At 43.8% G+C, this 24236-nt stretch overlaps 1 protein-coding gene across 4 annotated transcripts in view; it reads right to left on the bottom strand.

Annotated features, from left to right (window-relative positions):
• Positions 1-24236, bottom strand: part of LOC135511858 (mitogen-activated protein kinase kinase kinase 4-like) — a 76359-nt gene that overhangs the window by 31076 nt on the left and 21047 nt on the right. For 3 of the 4 annotated variants that reach the window (XM_064933348.1, XM_064933350.1, XM_064933351.1), the window contains exons 2-7: positions 11873-12072; positions 10974-11569; positions 10241-10885; positions 9689-9976; positions 3818-4081; positions 3449-3601 (exon numbers count right to left, since the gene is read on the bottom strand). In XM_064933348.1, coding sequence (XP_064789420.1) covers positions 3449-3601; positions 3818-4081; positions 9689-9976; positions 10241-10885; positions 10974-11569; positions 11873-12072 — 2146 coding nt within the window. The remainder of the gene's footprint in view (positions 1-3448; positions 3602-3817; positions 4082-9688; positions 9977-10240; positions 10886-10973; positions 11570-11872; positions 12073-24236) is intronic. The other variant, XM_064933349.1, reaches the window with a different exon arrangement.

The following is a 24236-nucleotide window of genomic DNA, read 5'->3' as shown; positions in this document are numbered from 1 at the left end:
TAATCAAATCTAGTTCCTAAATGTATGTTTTAACAATTGCTTTGCATGGTTTCTCCACCATATGATTGTCCACTTTATGCCAGTCAAGTCATGCTGTATAAAAAAGAAAAAAAGAATCACGACAGCTCTGATGGAAAGAGGAAGTATCTTTACAATTTAATAAATGTCGACAGACAATTTCTTCGTTTGACATGGTGGGATCTTTTTGTGTTGGTAAAATTGTATTATGCAACACATTGCAGTGGAAACAATTTATTGTGCACGTGAAATCCATAGAGTAGGGCCTGAGTAACCATGTCGAGGTAAATTTGTAGTCCCGCGATGCTATGTTGTGGGGTCCTCCCATTGCTACTTGGAAGGGAGTTGTAGCGATGAGACAAGATAGTAGCTACTAACAATTGGACACCACAAAATTGGGGAGAAAAGAGGGTAAAAAAAAATAGCTAGAGTGGACAATGCAATGGAAACCAACTCGTGTTTTTTTATTCAGTACATGAAAACTTAAGCACAAAAAAGGCTTTACGTCATCACGTACAGCCTTTTATCCTCAACAACAGATTCTAGAATATTCTCATGAAAATCTGTCACAAATTGGGACATAAACTTAGCTTGTGATATCGCCACCATTATCCAAACACAAATTCCCCCTATAACCATCCTCCCTCAGGCATCTGGTGGTGTTGCTCTGTATTCATCAGCAGATGGCAGAGATACATTCATTCTTATTGTATTGGCCGCCCCGTGCCCCGCAGGCGGGCCCCGCCCCGTGCCCCGCAGGCCCCGCCCCGTGCCCCGCAGGCCCCGCTCCGTGCCCCGCAGGCCCCGCTCCGTGCCCCGCAGGCCCCGCTCCGTGCCCCGCAGGCCCCGCTCCGTGCCCCGCAGGCCCCGCCCCGTGCCCCGCAGGCCCCGCTCCGTGCCCCGCAGGCCCCGCTCCGTGCCCCGCAGGCCCCGCTCCATGCTCCTGCTCTTCAGGGCAGGGTTGTAATATTCCTAAAGGAAAGCGTTGAGTGCAAGCAGCAGGCAGTAGACTAGACTAAACTTTTTCCCTTAGTTCTGTTGTTCTGAGCCTTCTTGGAATTCAGGAAGTGTTTTATCAGGCTTTTATCAGACTACCGGCCGGCCGTCTGTTCAGAGAAAAAGACCGGCAGCGAGGAAAGAAAACTCTGCCACCTAAATTCCTGAGAAGTAATCAGTGATTGACTAAAACCAATTCCTGCCACACCCCTACCTACCATGTGCCGTTTCAGCTTTGCAGTGGTTGGTTAAAACACACTCACACCAGAAATCAGCACACAGTGTTCTCAAGCAGATTTACCAGGAGCTATACCTTTGAGCCTCAGTCCTGGGTACTGGCCAGCTATCCAGAGACAGCCTCTCATACAGTACACCTCTAATCTGAATGAGTCCCAAACGGCACCCTATTCCCTAGGGGCGATAAAGTCCTAGACCACTGTTATTCTACCAACAAGCAAGCATGTAAGGTCCTCCCTCATCCGCCAAATCAGATCATGTACTCCTACTTCCTGTTTACAACCAGAAACTCAAAAACAGGAAGTACCTGTGACTCACTCCGTTGAAAAATTGTCACCAGAATCAGAGATTATGCTACAGGTCTGCCTTGCTAGTGCTGATTGGAATATGTTTTGAGACTCCGCCGACGAGCTATCCACCATTAGAAAATGCATCGGCAACATTGTCCCCCAATCAAAAGCCCAAGATTAACACAGGTTGGCGCTAAACTAAAGAGCAGGGCTACCGGCACAGAGCTATCGTAGACAACCCTGATGCTACGGCTGAGGACAGGAACAAGTACAAGAAGTCCCACTATGTGATCATCAAATTAGCAAAATGACAATATAGGAGTAAAGTGGAATCATACCACACAGGCTCCGACGACCACCGCATGTGGAGGGGCTTACAGTCCATTACGCATTACAAAGGAAGACCCAACCGTGATCTGCCCAATGATGTCGCTCTACCAGACCTGGGACAACCTCTCCTTGTCACAGGCTGCTATCCACACATGTTTTAAGACAACCATCATTCCTGTCCTCAAGAACTCTTAAGGCTTCATGCCACAATGACTACCACCCCGTAGAGCTCACTGCTGTAATCAGGAAGCGCTTTGAAAGGCTGATTATAGCAGATTAACTCCACCATCCCAGACACACTCAATTTGCATACCGCCCCAACAGATCACGCAATCTCAACTGCTCTCCACACTGCCCTCACCCACCTAGATAAGAGGAATACCTATGTGAGAACGCTGTTAATTGACTACAGCTCAATACTATTGTCCCCTCCAAGCTCTACACCAAGATTAAGACTCTGGGTCTGAAAACCTCCTTTGAACTTCCTGACAGGCCGACCCAAGGTATTGAGGGTAGGCAACGTCACCTCCGCCACGTTGAATCCTCAAAACGTTCTACAGCTGTACCATTGAGAGCAACACACACGTTAGTGGTTTAGGGCCCTATTTTCCCAGACGCAGATTTAACTTAATCCAGGACTAAAAAGCACTTTCAGTGGAGATTCAATGCATCTTCTACAGTTTAGTACTCAGTTTAGGACTCAGTAGATGAGGCTTATGAGCGAAAAAATCTGCGCTATGCTGATCTAGCTGCCGAAGCACGGCATCATGGCTGGAACACAGAGGTCCGACCAGTGGAGGTGGGCTGCAGAGGTTTTGTGGCAACATCTACAACCAGACTGCTTAGAGACCTGGGAATTAAGGGCCAAAGCCAGCGTTCGGCAATCAAAGCTGTATCAGAGGCGGCAGAAGGCGGCAGTCAGTGGCTCTGGATGAAGAGGAAAGACCCCAGCTGGGCCCCGAAGTGAGAGGGCCAGGAGGTATCCGGTCAACAATGCTTGACTCAGGGAGGAGGACGCCCCTGCCATGCATAGTCCCATGGGATGTTGGCTATCAACAAGGCAACTCCTATGACTAATTGGGAATGGGACGCAAGCGTAGGATTGATCACCCTGTCGCTGGCCGCCTTTAGGGAGGGTGTATAGTGTGAAAGGCCGAAACACCCTAGGAACCAAAGGTACACTACTGACAATGCGCTCCCCAAATTTCACCACGCTTACTGTTCATTAACTCTTGGAAGTGCTTGCACAAAGGATAGTAACATCTCATCCTGTGTTCTTGGAATCTCAGTAAGACGTCTGTGTTATCACCAGCATCTTGTGGAGGTCGTTCTTGATCTTGTCGATGTTATGGTGCAGTTATAGTGCATTATAAAACTTGACATAAGCATGCATGACCCCCTTATAATGCCTCATTATAATTTCATGACGATCCTAACTAGGTTGCAAAAAATCTACAATTCTCTGGTTTCCCAGAAATCCTGGTTGGAGGATTCCCGGATATACTGCTTATTCCCTCAGAACTCTTCCATCGAGGATTTCTGGAAACCCTAATCCTGACTCAGCAGGTCTGTTTTACCACTAGCATCTTGTGGAGGTCGTCCTCAAACTCGTCTATGTTGGCGTTGGTCTGGAGTCCCTGGGGGTCTGTGACCACCCGCCTCAGCATGTACTGGTAATACTGCTTCATCAGGAGACCACCTTTCAACACCTCCTTACATTCACGCACCAACTACAGGACAGATGGAGACACCGGTTAGCATGGGCATCAACATATAGCGTAACCATTTCATCTTACTGAGCCAAACAGAGCAGGCCAAGCTGTACTAGGCTGGCCTGGTTATACATCCACCATAGATAATAGAACTGTGCTTTAAGAATGACAACATCTGAGGTTCTGGTCAGCCCAATAGCGTTAGTCAATAAAGAAAACAGTGACCCTGCTGACCTGTTTGATGCTGAGCAGTGAAGGCTCCCCTGCAGGTCTCTGTTCCAGTCTCAGTTTAAGGCACTCATGTATCACGTTCAGCAGGACCCGGCACAGGACCAAGAAGGCAGGTCGGAACGAGGGGAGGTCCATGTCCAACAGCTCCTCCCAAGAGACCTGGTCTGCCCCCAGCTCCGGGCCACAGGGGGCGCTACAGGATGACAGGTGGCGGGACAGTTCTGGTAGGTAGTCACTGTACAGCATGGGGTCTGGGAAGTCTGTGAACTAGGGGTAGACACACACATAGAAAAATGCACAATACAGACAGGTTAGCATATTGACAAACTACAGAGAAGGAGAGGATGAGGTCAGCACAGTGGAATGCAGTTTCCAAACCTCTTAAGTATTCAACTTGTCAACTCAACAACTGAGAATATTTTTTATTTTAAATAGCCCTAACAAGAGCAGTGTACATTCCTAGCTAAAATCTCTTGCTGTTTACAAGTTGAGTATGTGGTCAACTTTTTTTTCCAACCAGCTACTGTTGTTGCTTTCACAGATAATTTACCACCTCGTAGAGAGAAGAGACCAAGCCTTCCCTCCTAGGGCCCCAGGGAAGGTGACTTAGTCATCCTGAATAGAGGTCGACCGATTATGATTTTTCAACACCGATACCGATTATTGGAGGGCCAAAAAAGCCGATAGCGATTAACAGGACGATTTTTTATTTTTTAAATTTGTAATAATGACAATTACAACAATACTGAATTAACACTTATTTTAACTTAATATAAAACATCAAAAAAATAAATTTAGCGTCAAATAAATAATGAAACATGTTCAATTTTGTTTAAATAATGCAAAAACAAAGTGTTAGAGAAGTAAGTAATATGTGCCATGTAAAAATGTGTGCCATGTAAAATAGCTAACGTTTAAGTTCATTGCTCAGAACATATGAAAGTTGGTGGTTCCTTTTAACATGAGACTTCAATATTCCAAGGTAAGAGGTTTTAGGTTGTAGTTAATATAGTATTTATAGAACTACAGTGCCTTGCGAAAGTATTCGGCCCCTTGAACTTTGCGACCTTTTGCCACATTTCAGGCTTCAAACAAAGATATAAAACTGTATTTTTTGTGAAGAATCAACAACAAGTGGGACACAATCATGAAGTGGAACGACATTTATTGGATATTTCAAACTTTTTTAACAAATCAAAAACTGAAAAATTGGGCGTGCAAAATTATTCAGCCCCCTTAAGTTAATACTTTGTAGCGCCACCTTTTGCTGCGATTACAGCTGTAAGTTTGAAACAGTATTAGCGCACACCCAGCTAACTAGCTAGCCATTTCACATTGGTTACACCAGCCATTAAGCTGATAGGCTTGAAGTCATAAACAGCGCTGTGCTTGCAAAGAGATGCTGGCAAAACGCACGAAAGTGCTGTTTGAATGAATGATTATGGGCCTGCTGCTGCTGCTCAGTCAAACTGCTCTACCAAATCAGACTTAATTATAACATAATAACACACAGAAATACGAGTCTTTGGTCATTAATATGATCGAATCCGGAAACTATCATTTCGAAAACAATACGTTTATTATTTCAGTGAAATACGGAACCGTTCGGTATTTTATCTAACGGGTGGCTTCCCTAAGTCTAAATATTCTTATTACATTGCACAACCTTCAATGTATGTCATAATTACGTAAAATTGTGGCAAATTAGTTCGCAATGAGCTAGGCATGCCGAACTGTTGCATATACCCTGACTCTGCGTGCAATGAACACAAGAGAAATGACACAATTGCCTGCTAAACTGGATTAGTAGTTATAACTAGTGATTATGAATGATTGTTTTTTATAAGTTAAGTTTAATGCTAGCTAGCAATTTACCTTGGCTTCTACTTCATTCGTGTAACAGGCAGGCTACTCGTGGAGTGCAATGGTTAGAGCGTTGGACTAGTTAACTGTGCGGTTGCAACATTGAAACCCCTGAGCTGACAAGGTGAAAATCTGTCGTTCTGCCCCTGAACAAGGCAGTTAACCCACAGTTCCTAGGCTGTCATTGAAAATAAGAATGTGTGCTTAACTGACTTGCCTAGTTAAATAAAGGTATAAAAAAAAAATTAAAAAGTAAATTGGGGTCCAAAAATACAGATTTCCGATTGTTATGAAAACTTTAAATCGGCTCTAATTAATATCGGCCATTCCGATTAATCGGTCGACCTCTAATCCTGAATGTTTATGGATAGCTTGGACCAGTCACATGGACCAGTCACAGCTGAGAGAGCACTTTGCTAGGATAACACATGGACCAGTCACAGCTGAGAGAGCACTTTGCTAGGATAACACATGGACCAGTCACATGGACCAGTCACAGCTGAGAGAGCAGTTTGCTAGGATAACACATGGACCAGTCACATGGACCAGTCACAGCTGAGAGAGCACTTTGCTATGATAACACATGGACCAGTCACAGCTGAGAGAGCACTTTGCTATGATAACACATGGACCAGTCACAGCTGAGAGAGCACTTTGCTAGGATAACACATGGACCAGTCACAGCTGAGAGAGCACTTTGCTAGGATAACACATGGACCAGTCACAGCTGAGAGAGCACTTTGCTAGGATAACACATGGACCAGTCACAGCTGAGAGAGCACTTTGCTAGGATAACACATGGACCAGTCACAGTTGAGAGAGTGCAGTGACAGCTTTGTTGGAAATCAATTTAACTGTAATTATGTATAAATGAGGGTCATTTGTGATTGTGCAAAAAAAATAAACTTTGCATGATTGGCATTCATATTTGCTTTCCAAATTCTGACTAGCTTCAAGATTTCCCTTCACTGGAACTAAGGGGCCTAATTCGAACCATGAAAAACAGCCCCAAAACGTTATTTCTCAGTTGGCACCCTGCATTCGGGCAGGATGCGTTTTCCTAGCATCCGCCAAACCCAGATTTGTCCGTCGTACTGCCAGACAGTGCAGAGTGATTCATCAGTTTGGAACACAGTAGTGAGCATTGCAACCGAGGACAGGCGATTTGTACGGCCTACCCATTTCAACACTTGGCGGTCCCGTTCTGTGAGCTTGTGTAGCGATGTCCCCAGGATCCTTGGGACATCGCTACCCTAAACCCTAACGCCTTGATCACACCGACAGGATCATAGCACCAGATGGGGGGGGGGGGGTCGTCCCAAGGTTCCCGGATAGCAAGGACCATCCACTATAGTTTTTTTTCAATACCATCATTTAATACATTTCAATGTGTCTATCTACTTTCTAATAAATACCTGAGGTCAACTTGTTCAACGTGTTAGGAGATAAAAGACGATTGCATTCCACATTTCACCGGTCACAATGTTTAATTATGAAACTTCCGGGTCGTCCCCAGTTACGTGATGTTTGTTTACAAGCACACAATGACAAGAGACCGGAGCCTTGTTGTCACTCAGTTGTTCAGCACGCGTCAGGTAATGTTAAAGTATGGAACTCACAACTATACTGAATAGAAATCAACACAACATGTAAAGTATTGGTCCCACGTTTCATGAGCTGACATGAAAGATCCTGGACATTTTCCATATGCACAAAAAGCTAATTTCTCTCAAATGATGTGCACAAATTTGTTTATATCCCTGTTGTTGAACATTCCTCCTAAGCAAAGATATTCCATCCACCTCACAGGTGCGGCATATCAAGAAGCTTATTGCGCAGGTGCACCTTGTGCTGGGGACAACAAAAGGCCACTCTAAAATGTGCAGTTTTGTCACACAACACAATGCCACAGATGTCTCAAGTTGAGGGAGCATGCAACTGCCATGCTGACTGCAAGAATGTCCACCAGAGCTGCTGCCAGAGAATTGAATGTTCACCCGGCCTCACAACCGCAAACCACGTGTAAACATGCCAGCCCAGGACCTCCACATCCGGCTTCTTCACCTGCAGGATTGTCTGAGACCAGCCACCCGGACAGCTGATGAAGCTGAGGAGTATCTGTCTGTAATGAAGCCCTTTTGTGGGGAAAAACTCAGTCTGATTGGCTGGGCCTGGCTCCCCACCCATGCCTGCTCCCCACCCATGCCTGCGCCCCTTCCCAGTCATATGAAATCCACAGATTATGGCCTAATGAATTTATTTCAATTGGCTGATTTCCTTATATGAACTGTAACTCAGTAAAATCTTTGAAATTGTTGCATGTTGCGTTTATATTTTTGTTCAGTATAAATGTTTGCCAGATATCTTAATTATTAAGTTATACACATCACAGACAAACTAAATTGGTCCACTCACACAGACAGCATCGTGAAGAAGGCGCAGCAGCGCCTCTTCAACCTCAGGAGGCTGAAGAAATTTGGCTTGTCACCAAAAACACACACACTTCTACAGATGCACAACCGAGAGCATCCTGGTGGGCTGTATCACCGCCTAGTACGGCAACTGCTCCGCCCACAACTGTAAGGCTCTCCAGAGGGTAGTGAGGTCTGCACAACGTATCACCGGGGGCAAACTACCTGCCCTCCAGGACACCTACACCACCCGATGTTACATGAAGCCATAAAGATCATTAAGGACAACACCCACCCGAGCCACTGCCTGTTCACCCCGCTATCATCCAGAAGGTGAGGTCAGTACAGGTGCATCAAAGCTGGGACCGAGAGACTGAAAAACAGCTTCTATCTCAAGGCCATCAGACTGTTAAACAGCCACCACTAACATTGAGTGGCTGCTGCCAACACACTGACTCAACTCCAGCCACTTCAATAATGGGAATTGATAGGAAAGGATGTAAAATATATCACTAGCCACATTAAACAATGCTACCTAATATAATTTTTACATACCCTACATTATTAATCTCATATGTATATGTACATACTGTACTCTATCATCCACTGCATTCTTATGTAATACATGTATCACTAGCCACTTTAACTATGCCACTTTGTTTACATACTCATCTCATATGTATATACCGTACTCGATATCATCTACTGTATCTTGCCTATGCTGCTCTGCACCATCACTCATTCATATCTTTATGTACATATTCTTTATCCCCTTACACTGTGTATAAGACCGTAGTTTTGGAATTGTTAGTTAGATTACTTGTTGGTTATTACTGCATTGTCGGAACTGGAAGCACAAGCATTTCGCTACACTCGCATTAACATCTGCTAACCATGTGTATGTGACAAATAACATTTGATTTGATTTGAACTATCTGTCTAAAATGTACTGTGTGTAATATGTATATAGGTTCAGAACTTTTGTGAAATAGCACAGTTAAAAAATATATGGCAAATAGAAATCAAACTGGATGGACATCAGAAATATATGGGGGGAAGTGAAGGTTAGCAGAAGGCCAGGATTAACACCAAACAAAATAAAACTATTGTAAAATGTATATAGTGTGTATAAGCTGGAAGTAGAAGCCTAAGTGTTGTCCATTAGGTTTGCTAATTTAGTCGCTTTTTAGCTAAATGGTCAGCTTCTTCCAAAATCAAGCTTCGCTTAGTAAGAGCAGAGAATCCCCTCCCGAATCAAGAGCTTAGCTGTGTAATATTTGTTTTGTGTGTGCAGCAAACTGACTAGCATTTTTGAGTTACTTGTATGAGCTGAGATGTCTGTCCTGCAAATACTTTAGAAAATGTACGCAATGGGCTTGTTAGCATTCTCTATGTGATTTTACATGTACTTGTTAGCATTGCGAACCTTTGGATAACCGAAGATCAGTTAGGTTTGAAAAAAAGCGCCTCGTGTTCAGTGCCAGCCAGTATTACCAAATATCCCGGTTTGGCAATCTGGATCCCATCAAAGCCTACTCATATGTAACCTTTTCTTGTATAAAACCACATTAAAACAATATGGCAGCTCTCGCTCTCTTACCTCCTGTGCAGGCATGTGGCTGAGCAGGGCTGCCCGGGACCTCTGGAGGGAGGGGTCCATCAGCTTGTGTAGCCTCAGGATCAGTTTCCTCAGACCCATCTGTTTCAAGGCCTTATCTACAAAGGGTCTGTAGATGGCTGTGGGACAGTATATCCCCCCATCCTCGTCTTCGTCGTCATTGCCACGGGAACAGCGTGGCGAGGGGATCTCGAAGACAGGCCAGCCGATACGGGAGAGGTCCCGGAGGCCGAGGACGGTGGCCATGACACGCAGCTTCTGGTTGAGATCCTAATATAATAACAGATACATGCCACTTACCAGACGCTTTTATACAAAAAAAAATTCACACCTATTGGTTACATTTTGAAGTAATGGTCAACCCCATGATCCTGGTGTTGCAAGCACCCTGCTTTATCAACTGAGCCACCTAGGACCACAGAAGAAAGAAAAAAGGGATTGCTTTGCCATTAAGAGAATGTGAATGAGAATGAGAATGAGAAGAATTACTTTGAATGTGCATCCAGTAAAACCCTCCTCCATCCCCCACCGTACCTGTGTGATGTTGAGCCAGAGACAGAGTGCCTGCACCCTGCCCTGGAAGTCCCTGGCCGCGTACTTCTCATAGTCCTTCTGGAGGGTCTGCAGGGACGGGTACAAAGCCTCCACTGACTCCAGCAGCTCCATCACCCGTTTGACCTGCTCGAAGGCCAGCCGCTGGCGCTGGAGGTGCTCCCTGTACCCCGCCCCGGAACCCAGGGGGGCCGCTGCATCTACCGCCGAGGAGGGGTAGGCGCTGAAGCCCCATGGGTCAACTGAAACAGCGTGGTTAGTCTCTGGAGCTCCACCAGCAGCAGGCTGGTTAGAGTCCCTTTCCTCCCCAGAAACAGTCTCTGAGCCCTGGGTTGGAGACCTCTGCTTGGGCACCTGGCCTGGACCTCCACAGCCTGACTCTGTGAACACTAGAGTCCTCTGGGCCCCCTGGTCTGGAGATGCCCCTGGTACTCCCACTCCTACCCCCGTCCGCAGGCCAGGTTGCCCAAGGCCTACGGTGCTGGGGCTTAGGCTGTGGTAGTTAACCTTGAAATGGAGGACCTCGTGGATGATGTCTGGGATGGCCTGACGAGCTGTGAACAGGAACAGGTCCTGGTCGTTGACGGAGCGTCTCGCGTGCCACGCCTGGAGCTCCAGCCACACCACCTGGGTGTTGGAGAGAGAGCAAGATAAAAATACACTAGTATGCATAAATAAGTGAATAAACAAATATAATAAGTCAGTGAATAAATACGTCATTGTTCTGGGCCATGAAGGCGGTGTTCTCCAGGCCGCGCTGCTCCTTCTCCTTCTTCTTGGACGACATGGATGTCAGCTTCAATAACAACCTCAGCGTCTCAAAGAACTTGAGTCTATCAGCGGGGCAGTCTGTACGGGAAGTCTGGCGGTGGGTGCGATGGGCCATGGGGTGGGGCATAGTGACCAGGAGCTTGCCGCTGCCACAGCCCAGTGACAGGTAGGGTTTCCTGGGGTCCATGTTGAGGGCTGAGCCTCCCCCGAAGGGGCTAGAGGTCTTGGAGAGCGGGTCCAGCATGAAGGAACCGTGGAAGGTCTTCTTGTGGTCTCTCTCGCTGGAGCGCAGGGTGGCACGTTGTTTTTGACCCTGTTTGTAGCTGTGTTGTTGATCCTCGCTTTGTTTCTTTTCTTGTTTGTTTATTTGGATCCCCTCAGAAGGGTCGGTCTGTTTCTTGCCCAACTTGTAGTTATGTTGCTCGGCCTCCGGGGGCTGGAGGTGGGGGCCTTTGTCTTGGTCTCGCTCGGCCCCTTCTCTTAGCCTGTTGGGGTTGGGCTGGGGCTGGGATGGGCTGGAGGGGGACATCTGCTTGTCTGCTGAGATCCAGAGAGAGTGGAAAATCAATACTAATTATAGAACCTTTACCCGTCAAGAAAATCCACATGTTATGGTTCCTTTATTCACTGCAACTGGCTCATTCCAAATGTGGGCCACTATGTTTGTTGCAGTTACCCTAACAGGTAGAGTGGGTTTATCTAATGTTCATTTCTCTCTTACCCTTGTTATGAGAGCGTCCAGATGACTTGCCCTGGCTGTTCCTCTGGCGTTTGCCTGATGTGTTTACCACACTACTCCCCTGTCCTCTCTACGTCTCACTACATCTTACCCCCCTAACTTACCCTTGTTAGGAGAGCGTCTAGCCGACCTTCCCTGACCTTGGCGGTTCTTCTGGTGTTTCCCCGACATGCGTTTCATCTGCCGGGGGGTGCAGGGGGGAGACGTGCTGTGCAGAGCTTCCTCTTCCTTGCTGCGCTTGTCCCACAACTCTTCCAACTCGCAGTTCTGATGCACCAAACCATATTTTGAGGGATTGGCCTGCCTGCGGGACAAGAGTAGAGTTGTTTGGTAGGGATTCTATGGAAACAAATCTAGTGTCTTCAACAGAAAACGTCCTATGGAGGAAATGAGGGGTGTGGTCAGAGACAAAAAAATCTGAAAGTTGATGATTTCCTATTTATCCAATCCAGGTGTAGGCCTATCCAACTATCCAGCCAATCTATTCTCATGTAGTGGGGTTTGCTCGCCACTTAAAGGGATAGTGCAAAAGTTTGGCAATTAGTATAATGCTAGCTGCTCCCATAGACTTCCAGTCATTGTGCTAATGCTAGCTAGCAATGGCTCACGAAACTACCTTAAAACTGCACACAGAGACATACAAATGGTATCCATGAGATCATCTGACTCTGGGTAGTAGACAAATGGCAAACTATGGCCATCCGGGTGGCGCAGTAGTCTAGGGCACTGCATCGCAGTGAGTTGTAGCGATGAGACAAGATAGTAACTACTAACAATTGGATACCATGAAATTGGGGAGAAAAAGGGGGTAAAATAATAAATAATAAAATATCAAGCTATGAGTTGCAAATTGGGATGCAACTAATCATCCACATTAAGAGGGTCTCAGCTTTCTGTAGGTATAATGTTTATTTCTTAACGATCATTGCTATGCTCAAAGCACTTTTTTACAGTCACGATAGGCCTAATTCAAATTGGTGCCAATTCACCACCTGAGGAAGTGGAAACTCAAAACACATTAGCTAGATCGCTAACTCTAATTATAAACCAGGTGTTTCAAGCCCTGAATGCTGAAAGATGTGGTGGGTATATGACAATATGGGTATGATGCAAAACTAATAGTTTGCTGTTCTAATTACTTTGGTAACCAATAAGGCACCTCAGGGTTTATGGAATATGGCCCAGGCATTCCACGTTACACCTTAGAACAACTCTTAGCCATAGTATATTGGCCATATACCCCTCTGGGCCTTGATTAAATGTAATGTCCAAAAAAAAAAAAAAGTTTTTTAAATTATGTACAAGGGAGACCAAGTACCCTTGCAATGGCCGATGCACAATTTCACTCGTTCAGTATTTAAAAGCCTTATTAGTGCACATAAAGAAAAATGTATCTACATTGAACAGAAAAAGCCCTATTTTGACAGTAAAATAACAAAAGAAAAATGACTATTTGTCCAAAATTCATGACAATCACTGGATTAGGATGCATATCAAAATAATTTGAATCATGCATTCCTGCTTGGACATGTTAGATGGTATTCAATAAATGTGTTACATCCTAGTAAACCTTTTAATAAAGCATAGTGAATTACATTAGAAGATAGCTCAAATGTATTATAGTTGTCTGACCCTGAGCAAATGTTAGTCTGGAGCCCTGAATAAGGCATAGTGAATTACATTAGAAGACACCTCAAATGTATTAGAATTGTCTGACCCTGAGCAAATGTTAGTCTGGAGCCCTGAATAAGGCATAGTGAATTACATTAGAAGACACCTCAAATGTATTAGAATTGACTGTCCCTGAGCAAATGTTAGTCTGGAGCCCTGAATAAGGGGATTCGCATTCCACTACTAGGTAAACCTCATGCTGGTTCTCAGCCTGAAGAGAGCAAATAGTACCCCTCCGTAGGGTTGTCTCCCAACCCTTCTGCTTCCACACTTTCTTGAATGGATTTAACAATTGGGAAATATAACAATCATTGACAAAATTAACTCCCTCCAGCCGATTCTTAGAATCCTATGCTGTTAAATCCGCGAAGGAGAGTGAAGTGAACAAGTGCACATTTCAGAAGAAAGGACATAACCACTTAGGCCTTTCACTAGTTACCACAGCCAAAAAGTTACATTTAGCTATATCATAAAAATTCATGAAATGATTTTCTTATTTTATTTACGGTTTATTTATTTAAGGTTAGCAGTGTGGTTAGGGTTAGGTTTAATACCAGATTTTAAGAATATAAATTGTAGAAATAGGCGGTGTTTATGGCTGTTCTAACTCGTGAAGTACATCTGCTTGGTGGTGGGCAGCCATACGGCACTAAGTCATAGTTCAAAAGGTTAACTTAAAGATCACAAAGCCACCCCAGCTCACTTGCCCTCTGGTGTGTAAAAGAAAAAGAGCAGTGACCTGAAAATGTTAAGAATACAAAGAACTAAAACACTAGGCCTATAAACTGTGTTGTATGCCTGGAGTAAATAAGAGCTGAAAAAATAACATTTCAGGCTATTCTTTTAAAAACAACTAGAGCCAATGCGCACAGTCATTTTGTAAGGCCAGCCAGGAACTAAACTCAGCAAAAAAAGAAACGTCCCTTTTCAGGACCCTGTCTTTCAAAAAAAAAAAATTGAAAATAACTTCACAGATCTTCATTGTAAAGGGTTTAAACACCGTTTCCCATGCTTGTTCAATGAACCATAAACAATTAATGAACATGCACCTGTGGAACAGTCATTAAGACACTAACAGCTTACAGATGGTAGGCAATTAAGGTCACAGTTATGAAAACTTAGGACACTAAAGAGGCCTTTCTACAGACTCTGAAAAACACCAAAAGAAAGATGCCCAGGGTCCGTGCTCATCTGCGTGAACATGCCTTAGGACTGCAGATGTGAGGACTGCAGATGTGGCCAGGGCAATAAATTGCAATGTCTGTACTGTGAGATGCCTAAGACAACGCTACAGGGAGACCGGATGGACCGCTGATCGTCCTCGCAGTGGTAGATCACGTGTAACAACACCTGCACAGGATCGGTACATCCGAACATCACACCTGCGGGACAGGTACAGGGTGGCAACAACGACAGCCCGAATTACACCAGAAACGCACAATCCCTCCATCAGTGCTCAGACTGTCCGCAATAGGCTGAGAGAGGCAGGCCTGAGGGCTTGTCGGCCTGTTGTCTTGTGAGGACCTGCCTTACATCACCAGCAACAATGCCGCCTATGGGCACAAACTAGAAGAAGTCGACCAATTATGATTTATCAACGCCAATAGCGATTATTGGAGGACCAAAAAAAAGCCAATATATAAATAAATCGGCCGATTTTAATCAATATAAAATAATGACAATTACAACAATACAGAATTAACACTTATTTTAACTTAATAGAACACACAAATAAAATCTATTTAGTCTCAAATAAATAATGAAACATCTTGGTTTAAATTATTAAAAATGTGTTAGAGAAGAAAGTAAAAGTGCAATATGTGCCATGTAAAAAAGCTAACGTTTAAGTTCCTTGCTCAGAACATGAGAACATATGAAAACTGGTGGTTCTTTTAACACGAGTCTTCAATATTCCCAGATAATTATTAAGAGGTTTTAGGTTGTAGTTATTATAGTACTAATTCTCTCTATACCATTTCTATTTCATAGACATTTGACTATTAGATGTTCAAATAGGCACTTTATATTGCCAGCCTAATCTCAGGAGTTGATAGGCTTGAAGTCATAAACAGCGCTGTGCTTCAAGCATTGCGAAGAGCTGCCGGCAAACGCTGTATAGTGCTGTTTGAATGAATGCTTAGGAGCCTGCTGCTGCCTACCCCCTCTCAGTCAGACTGCTCTATCAAATCAGACTTAATTATAATTACACAGAAATACAAGCCTCGGGTCATTAATATGGTCAAATCCGAAAACAATCATTTTGAATACAAAACGTTGATTCTTTCAGTGAAATACGGAACCATTTATAAAATAATTCCGTCAACATTTATATCTATGGTCATATTCTGGCTACTTTGAAACAAGATAAGGTATGCTTCAACAATTACAGATGCATTATGCAGAAATTTCTCCGCCACTTCCTGTTTGTTAAAATTAGAATAGTTCACCTAATTTCAGTTTGTGACAAAACCGCTATGAAATCTCTTTTCAATAACCAAAAATATTGCAGTTTCAGATGGTGTACAAAACCGAAAGTAAAACTAAAACTTAAGCATGGGAAGCATAGAAATAGCACACATAGAACAAATCTACCACTTCTTAGACTTGCTTTCAACAAGAAAGAAATGTGATTTATAAATCTGTCAATGTGAATTTGGTCAGTTCGCCCAAAATAAGTTAAATATCGCAGCTTTAAGTTGATGTTTTAAAATGCTGACCACCTCCAGCTCAGATTCAAGGTGGGTGATGTGCGGTTAGCAACAGGCACTGTCCTTCACTCTCAGGTCTTGTGACCATTTGATCTAAACTAACCATACGTTATGGTTAATGTTCGTTATATGTTAATGTTCATTATATTTGTCAAACATGACTGGCCTTTAGCCTCCATTTAAAGTTTGGCTACATTTTCTGGCACCTCCATGTCAGCATGGGTTTGGACATGCATATTACCCACACTTTGACCTGTAGGCTTTTTAATTTATGTAGGCCTACATGAAAACTAGATTTGAATATTATTCCATTGTTGGCCTCTTATCAAGAGTACTTGTTGGATTTTGTGATTTGTGTGTGAATTATTTTGTCCATTTGGACAAGAGGAATATAGATTTAAATTGTCCATCTAATTGTTATACTTTTCCCAGACAAAAGGACAAGCATTAATGTCGAGTCCGGTAGAGTAAGAGTGATATTACTGAATCCATTAGCACAGACAATAAAAACTAACCAAGCTCTCAAAGCACTTCCACACTTCCTTTAAAGTGGAAGAAACAAAGACAAACAATTAAAAACAAAGGAAGAATGCAGGGAGGGGGCACGCCGTCCCAGATTACCCTGGCTGGATGCGGGGAGGGGGCACGCCGTCCCAGATTACCCTGGCTGGATGCGGGGAGGGGGCACGCCTTCCCAGATTACCCTGGCTGGATGCGGGGAGGGGGTACGCCTTCCCAGATTACCCTGGCTGAATGCTGGGAGGGGGTATGCCTTCCCAGATTACCCTGGCTGAATGTGGGGAGGGTTACGCCTTCCCAGATTACCCTGGCTGAATGCTGGGAGGGGGTATGCCTTCCCAGATTACCCTGGCTGGCGCAGCTTTGTCCCTCTAAAGCTTTTCAGAGGGGATTTTAATAGGATTAGAGAGGGGGGTCGGGCGGGGGAAGTTGACCCCGAGAACTAAAGCCAATAGAGTGCAGGGAGAAATGGGTCCCCTAAACATCAGCAGTCTCTCCATCCATCAACTGATTCAAAGACATTCCCCCACGTGTGTGTGTGTGTGTGTGTGTGTGTGTGTGTGTGTGTGTGTGTGTGTGTGTGTGTGTGTGTGTGTGTGTGTGTGTGTGTGTGTGTGTGTCAGTTGATTGGGTGGAGGGGCATTGGTGGATCGCTTTCACTAATAGGAGAAATACTGGCCAAAGCCTTTCAGTGAGAGAGAAAGAGACACATGGAGAGGGGGAGCACACACAAAGAGCCACATGGAGGGCACAGGCCCCTTACTGCCCATCTTACTGCCCATCTGGCTCAATGCAGAGACCATAGAAAGTGGCCACCGCTGTATACACCCCCCACTCTTCCGTACCCACTGACTCCTCTATACACACACACACACACACACTTCACTCTGTCCCCAGGGATCAACCAAGGACTTCCAGCAACCAAAGACACCTGCTGCAAGACATTGGGCTTCCAACATGCCAGAGCAGTGTGTGTGTACGCGGCCGTGCCAAACAGGAGTCCAGATGCACCCAGTGTTTGCATATGGGTTAAATAATAGGAGGGCTGGGAGAGTAGATTCATCTGGGCTTACCATCGATGCACATTCCTGGAGTCATTTAAAACTAACAGAGCAAGGACAGTCATAGGATTACATATCAGAATTTAGTAATCGGACCTCTGTGGCCATAGTGTTATTTTCCTAAGTCCTACTCCAGTCTTCTTTCCACCTCATTTAACACCAATTTTCTTAACAAAAGGCACATCTCAACAGGTGATCCAGGTACGGCATGTCACGGGGGGGGGGGGGGCTGATGACCACATCAGACCAATTATTTTATTTTACCTTTATTTAACTAGGCAAGTCAGTTCAGGACAAATTTTTTAAATACAATGACTGCCTACCCCAGCCAAACCTTAGCCCGGACTACACTGGGCCAATTGTGCATCTCTCTATGTGACTCCAATCACGGCCAGATGTGATACAGCCCAGGATCGAACCAGGGACTGTAGTGACGCCTCTAGCACAGATGCAGTGCCTTAGACCGCTGCGCCACTCGGCAGCCAAGAGAGATGAGTTCGGATTGGTCTACCATGTGGTCTATTTGAGCTGGTCATGTGTGTAGTAGGTAATCCTTTTTAACACAGCTTTTCTTGGAAAGATATCATGTAGTGGAAATGCATAAGTGCTGCTCTCCACTTTCTGGAGGACAGAGTTTTGAAATCAGTGGAATTAGAGTATGATCCTTAGGGATGGAGAAAACACCTATCTCTGGATTACATCTTCAAATTAAGAGCAACCATGGCATCCTTGATAAAGGGAGAAGCGTCATTTTCAGATATTACACATTTCTAATTTTGTCAGGAAGTCGTTTTCATTTTAAGTTAATGTGTACTGTTAGCTAGCTAAAGTTAGCTGGCTGGCTCGCTAGCGTTACGTGTATGATTTGTGTAGTAATATTATTAATATCTGAGAGCCATGTGCTTTGCTGGTTATAGCCTAAATGTTAGCTAGCTAACATTGAACCTGGTTGGTTCGCTACCTGCAGATTCATGCAGGGTTGTAACGTCATGAGTTGGGATTATGGTTCATTGTTTAGCTAGCTAGCTACATGTCTTAACAAAAGACTCCATTTCAATAGAATGTTCATGATGTCACTGAGACAACGGTCAATTGATGTAGCTGGTAAATTCGCTCTGGCTATCCAGTCTGATTTCAGAGCACTTTCGTCTGTGTGTGTCAGAGCGCAGAATAACTGACGAATTGACCAATGCTCAATACCCGTTGAATATGGCCGGTGTCAGTAAATGTTGGCATTTAATGAGTAATAAAAAAAAAATGTTGCCAGCAGCATAGTTGCAGTAACCAACGCTCTGGAAAAAATAACAGCCCAACCAGCTCTCCTAGGGCGAGTAAAATAGTCAAATGAGAACAGCTCATTCTATGTCTGGAAGTAGCTTGCAAGCTAGCCAGTTAGCTTGGGTGCTTGACTGCTGTTAGGACAGAACACTCGAATCGACACTACCCCTCGCCCAGAGCGTCCAGAGTGCGCTCTGAATGCGGATCGTTTGTCTGCTCCTCACAGGGCATTTGAATTGATTCAAGAGGCCGACCCAAAACAACGCCGTAGGAGGAGAGCGAACATTTAAACGTGTTAACCCTCTCTAGGCTGCCGGACCAGACAGCATTCCAAGCCGCGCCCTCAGAGCATGTGCAGACCAGCTGGCTGATGTGTTTACGGACATATTCAATCAATCCCTATCCCAGTCTGCTGTCCCAACATGCTTCAAGATGGCCACCATTGTTCCTGTTCCCAAGAAAGCTAAGGTAACTGAACGAAATGACTATCGCCCCGTAGCACTCACTTCTGTCACCATGAAGTGCTTTGAGAGACGAGTCAAGGATAGGCTTGCACATTTTGGGGAATATTCCCGAGGTGGAAACTTTCCGTGGGAATTAACGGGAATATGGGAATTAACGGAAATATATGCAAATTAATATTAATACCATTTAAATGTAGATGTTTTTTGCATTGGATATATTTACCATATCATATGGAGACAGAAACATAATTTTACTTTATCGTAAGTAGACAATTGCAAATTATTATATTATTCCAATAGAAAAAAAGAAACAATTGTTACGAATTGAACTTTAATTAAATGAGTTGACGCTTCACAAGGGATGATTTCACTGAACAAAATAAGAAAGGGAATATTGAATGATTCCCCAATAGGGATGCAACGGTACAGTGAGCCCACGGTTCAGTATGTACCACGGTTTGGGTATCCTTATATTACATTTTTTTTAAATAAAAAAAAACACATCACCCTTTAAAACAATGATCTTTATTTGACCAAAATTCATCAGGTGACGAAATCCAGAGTCCGTAACCACCGAATAGGGCTACAAATCTTTGGCTATGAATCCTCCCACTGCTTTCGTTATTTGTTTTTTGAATTTGGCGCAAATTGTTGTTGAACACTTATTTTAACTTAATATAATTCATCAAAACCAATTTAGCCTCAAGTAAATAATGAAACATGTTCAATTTGGTTTAAATAATGCAAAAACAACATATGAAAGTTGGTGGTTCCTTTTAACATGAGACTTCAATATTCCAAGGTAAGAGGTTTTAGGTTGTAGTTAATATAGTATTTATAGGACTATTTCTCTATACCATTTGTATTTCATATACATGACTATTGACTATTGGATGTTCTTATAGGTACTATAGTAGTATTGCCAGTGTAACAGTATAGCTTCCGTCCCCCTCCTCGCCCCTACCTGGGCTCGAACCAGGAACACGTCGACAACAGCCACACTCAAAGCATCGTTACCCATCGCTCCACAAAAGCCGTGGCCCTTGCAGCGCAAGGGGAATAACTACTCCAAATCTAAAAGCGAGTGACGTTTGAAACAATATTAGCGCAGACCCAGCTAACTAGCTAGCCATTTCACATTGGTTACACCAGCCATTAGGCTGATAGGCTTGAAGTCAAACAGTACTGTGCTTGCAAAGAGCTGCTGGCAAAACGCACGAAAGTGCTGTTTAAATGAATGATTATGGGCCTGCTGCTGCTGCTCAGTCAAACTGCTCTACCAAATCAGACTTAATTATAACATAACACACAGAAATACGAGCCTTTGGTCATTAATATGATCGAATCTGGAAACTATAATTTCGAAAACAAAACATTTATTATTTCAGTGAAATACGGAACCATTCGGTGGCATCCCTAAGTCTAAATATTCTTGTTACATTGCACAACCTTCAATGTATGTCATAATTACGTAAAATTCTGGCAAATTAGTTCGCAATGAGCCAGGCAGCCCAAACTGTTGCATATACCCTGACTCTGCGTGCAATGAACGCAAGAGAAATTACAATTTCACCTGGTTAATATTGCCTGCTAAACTGGATTAGTAGTTATAACTAGTGATTATGAATGATTGTTTTTTATAAGTTAAGTTTAATGCTAGCTAGCAATTTACCTTGGCTTCTACTGCATTCGTGTAACAGGCAGGCTACTCGTGGAGTGCAATGGTTAGAGAGTTGGACTAGTTAACTGTGCGGTTGCAACATTGAAACCCCTGAGCTGACAAGGTGAAAATCTGTCGTTCTGCCCCTGAACAAGGCAGTTAACCCACAGTTCCTAGGCAGTCATTGTTGAAAATAAGAATTTGTTCTTAACTGACTTGCCTAGTTAAATAAGGTATAAAAAATATATATTTTTTAATAATCGTAAATCGGCGCCCAAAAATACAGTGTTATGAAAACATGAAATCGGCCCTAATTAATCGTCCATTCCGATTAATCGGTCGACCTCTAGTTCTTTTAGGCACTTTAGTGTTGCCAATGTAACAGTACAGTCTACGTCCCTCTCCTTGCTCCTCCCTGGGCTCGAACCAGCAACACAACAGCCACCACATTGAAGCAGCGTTACCCATGCAGAACAAGGGGAACAACTACTAGAAGGCTCAGAGCGAGTGACATTTGAAACGCTATTAGCGCGCGCTAACTAGCCTGCCATTTCACTTCGGTTACACCAGCCTCACCTCGGGAGTTGATAGGCTTGAAGTCAAACAGCGCAATGCTTGACGCACAATGAAGAGCTGCTGGCAAAACGCACAAAAGTGCTGTTTGAATGAATGTTTACACACCTGCTTCTGCCAACCAACGCTCAGTCAGATACTTAGATACTTGTATGCTCAGTCAGATATATGCAATGCAGGACACGCTAGCTAATATCTAGTAATATCATCAACCATGTGTAGTTAACTAGTGACAGGACTCCATCTTGGCAGTTTAAGTACATTTTCTGCAATTCTACACATTTCTCCATGGAGCAAAGATATATTTTTGCACTTTCTGGGAAAGTTTTCTGCAATTCTAAAAATGTTGTGTGTTCTTTTGCTCAAACATGAAATTTGTTTTTAGAATTCTAAATTATCCTTGACAGTCCAGCTTTTATGTTTGTGATTGAGAACTAACAAATAATATATTATTGAAAAATATAGGTCCATTAGCTTTCATACTTTGTAGCTGATTGTTTAGTGGTTTAAGTTTACACTGAAAGAGTTTTCTTTCTTTTGGACAAAGGGGGGATAAAAAACGCTTAGGTGGCCAGCCCAAGGATTTCCACAATCCCTCACTATGTTAGCCAGCTATGATAATTTGGGATATTTTGCTGCACTTACTGTCCTAGTCTACAACAACTCCATTCAGATTAAACAGCCTACTTACTACTTCTCATTTAACTAACTTAATTCCATCATTTTTATTCCATTTTGCATTGATGAGAGATCTCCCACGTTGCTTGCTACACATTCGGCTAGTGGCCAATCTGCAAAAAAGTGCTTTACTGCAAAAGTGGGTAAATAGATGTGACAACCTCTTAAACAGTGCAGAATAATTCTTGGCTGGAAGGGTGGTGTCATAAACTCACGCAAGCTCTGATACTGTAAAAATGACATATCCTAATAATTGTTGTTTGTGTATCTTGAAGCATTTTGGAAATAGAGACCTGTAAAAACAGATACAATAGTTAGAAACAAATTTGCCCCTACTGTGGTATAACCTGTGCTCTTAAGTCACCTCTTATCATTTAGAAGTGAGCTTTGATTCATTGCTAGTCCGTCTGCCTGAATCCAACGACCTACTGGCTCACTGCATTTGGAGTTGCCAAATTACTTTCTGCCCTGGAGTTGCTGTATACATTTATGACAAACAAGAGGCACCTTAGAATAATACAACTTGCTGTATGTGATCGTTTATGGTGGATGGGGATTGACTGTGACATAGTGGTCTTTGTGCACCATACTTGATCTGCTCCACCTCCTCTGCAACCCTTTTACTGTTCATCCCAGGGATCATCTTCAACTGTGTGTGGAGCTGTGCTATGTCCCCCACAACCAAAACAGCTTAGTGGAACTAGGTCATAGGCTATGATGACTAACTAACCTGAGGTTAGCCGCACAAGTTCTGTCATGCCCCATATCTCTTCTGGGCGTGTCCCCCCAATACCAACCACCCACAGTTAATGTCGGTGAAATTATCCTACCGGACTTCCAAAAGGAATAAAGAAAGAACTAGGACTTTTTCCCTTCGCCAATCAATAAAGAAACTCCACTCATAAGCCAATTAGGTGACCGCCCCTTCACAGACTCTCCACAACCAGACAACCAACCATTCCACTACTGAGTATCCCCAGTAGGCTGACCCCATTGAGCCGAATGGTCCACTGTTTGGTCAATATGCTGTTGGTGACAGAGATCTCGTTAATCGAGCTGTCGCAAATTGATTTTCATGGAGTATGAGACACCCGTCTGATTCACGCCTGTTTCCGTGGACTAACCCATTGCAGTGGCCGCAGATGGCGCCGTTTGCAGTAGCGCACTTGATTCAGCTGTGCACCTGGTAGTCAAAATGTTCGATCCAGCCATCTCATGTGTCAGAAGTTAAACTCTGCCTACCAGGCAGGTCCAGAGAGTAAATCAAGTGCAGCCTACCGCTGGCCAGAGCTTGTGTCAGCAGCTTTCACAACTTGATAGGTTACTGAAGGACATTTCTAAACAATGACGAGAGAGCGACTGTCAACAAATAGAGGAAAGGGCTATTCTATTCAGAACAGTTCAGCACTTTATTCAGCAAATTTACAAACTATAAAACGCCCTCTCCAGCCCAGCCTATCCCATCACGCTACAAAGTGAATAGATAGGCTTGTGTGTTATTATTGGTGGCTTTAGTCTTTTTAATATCAAGGAATATTTTGTGCGACTCGGGATTGCTGGAAGATTGTGTCCCCATCATTCTCAGAGGGCGAGAGAGCGGATAGATGGTGAGGCAACCACTTCCCTCCCTCCCACCAGACTGACCATCAGATGCAGATCTTATGGAAAAATACACCAATCGATTAGTTGAAAGAACAGACTACTCTCGGTCGTCAGATATTTTGTTGTTATTGGGGCCAACCATAATCTCCAGCATCATTCAGGCTGGGATACCGTTCCAGTTAGTCAATTGGTCTATTTGGTATGCAAGTTGCATCTGCTGACTGCATCTGCTGGAAATGGAAACTGATCACTGC

Source organism: Oncorhynchus masou, chromosome 24 (assembly GCF_036934945.1).
Source record: "Oncorhynchus masou masou isolate Uvic2021 chromosome 24, UVic_Omas_1.1, whole genome shotgun sequence".
Taxonomy (NCBI): Eukaryota; Metazoa; Chordata; class Actinopteri; order Salmoniformes; family Salmonidae; genus Oncorhynchus; species Oncorhynchus masou.
Note: the sequence above shows the minus strand (reverse complement) of the source record. Positions and strands in the feature narration are given on the sequence as shown.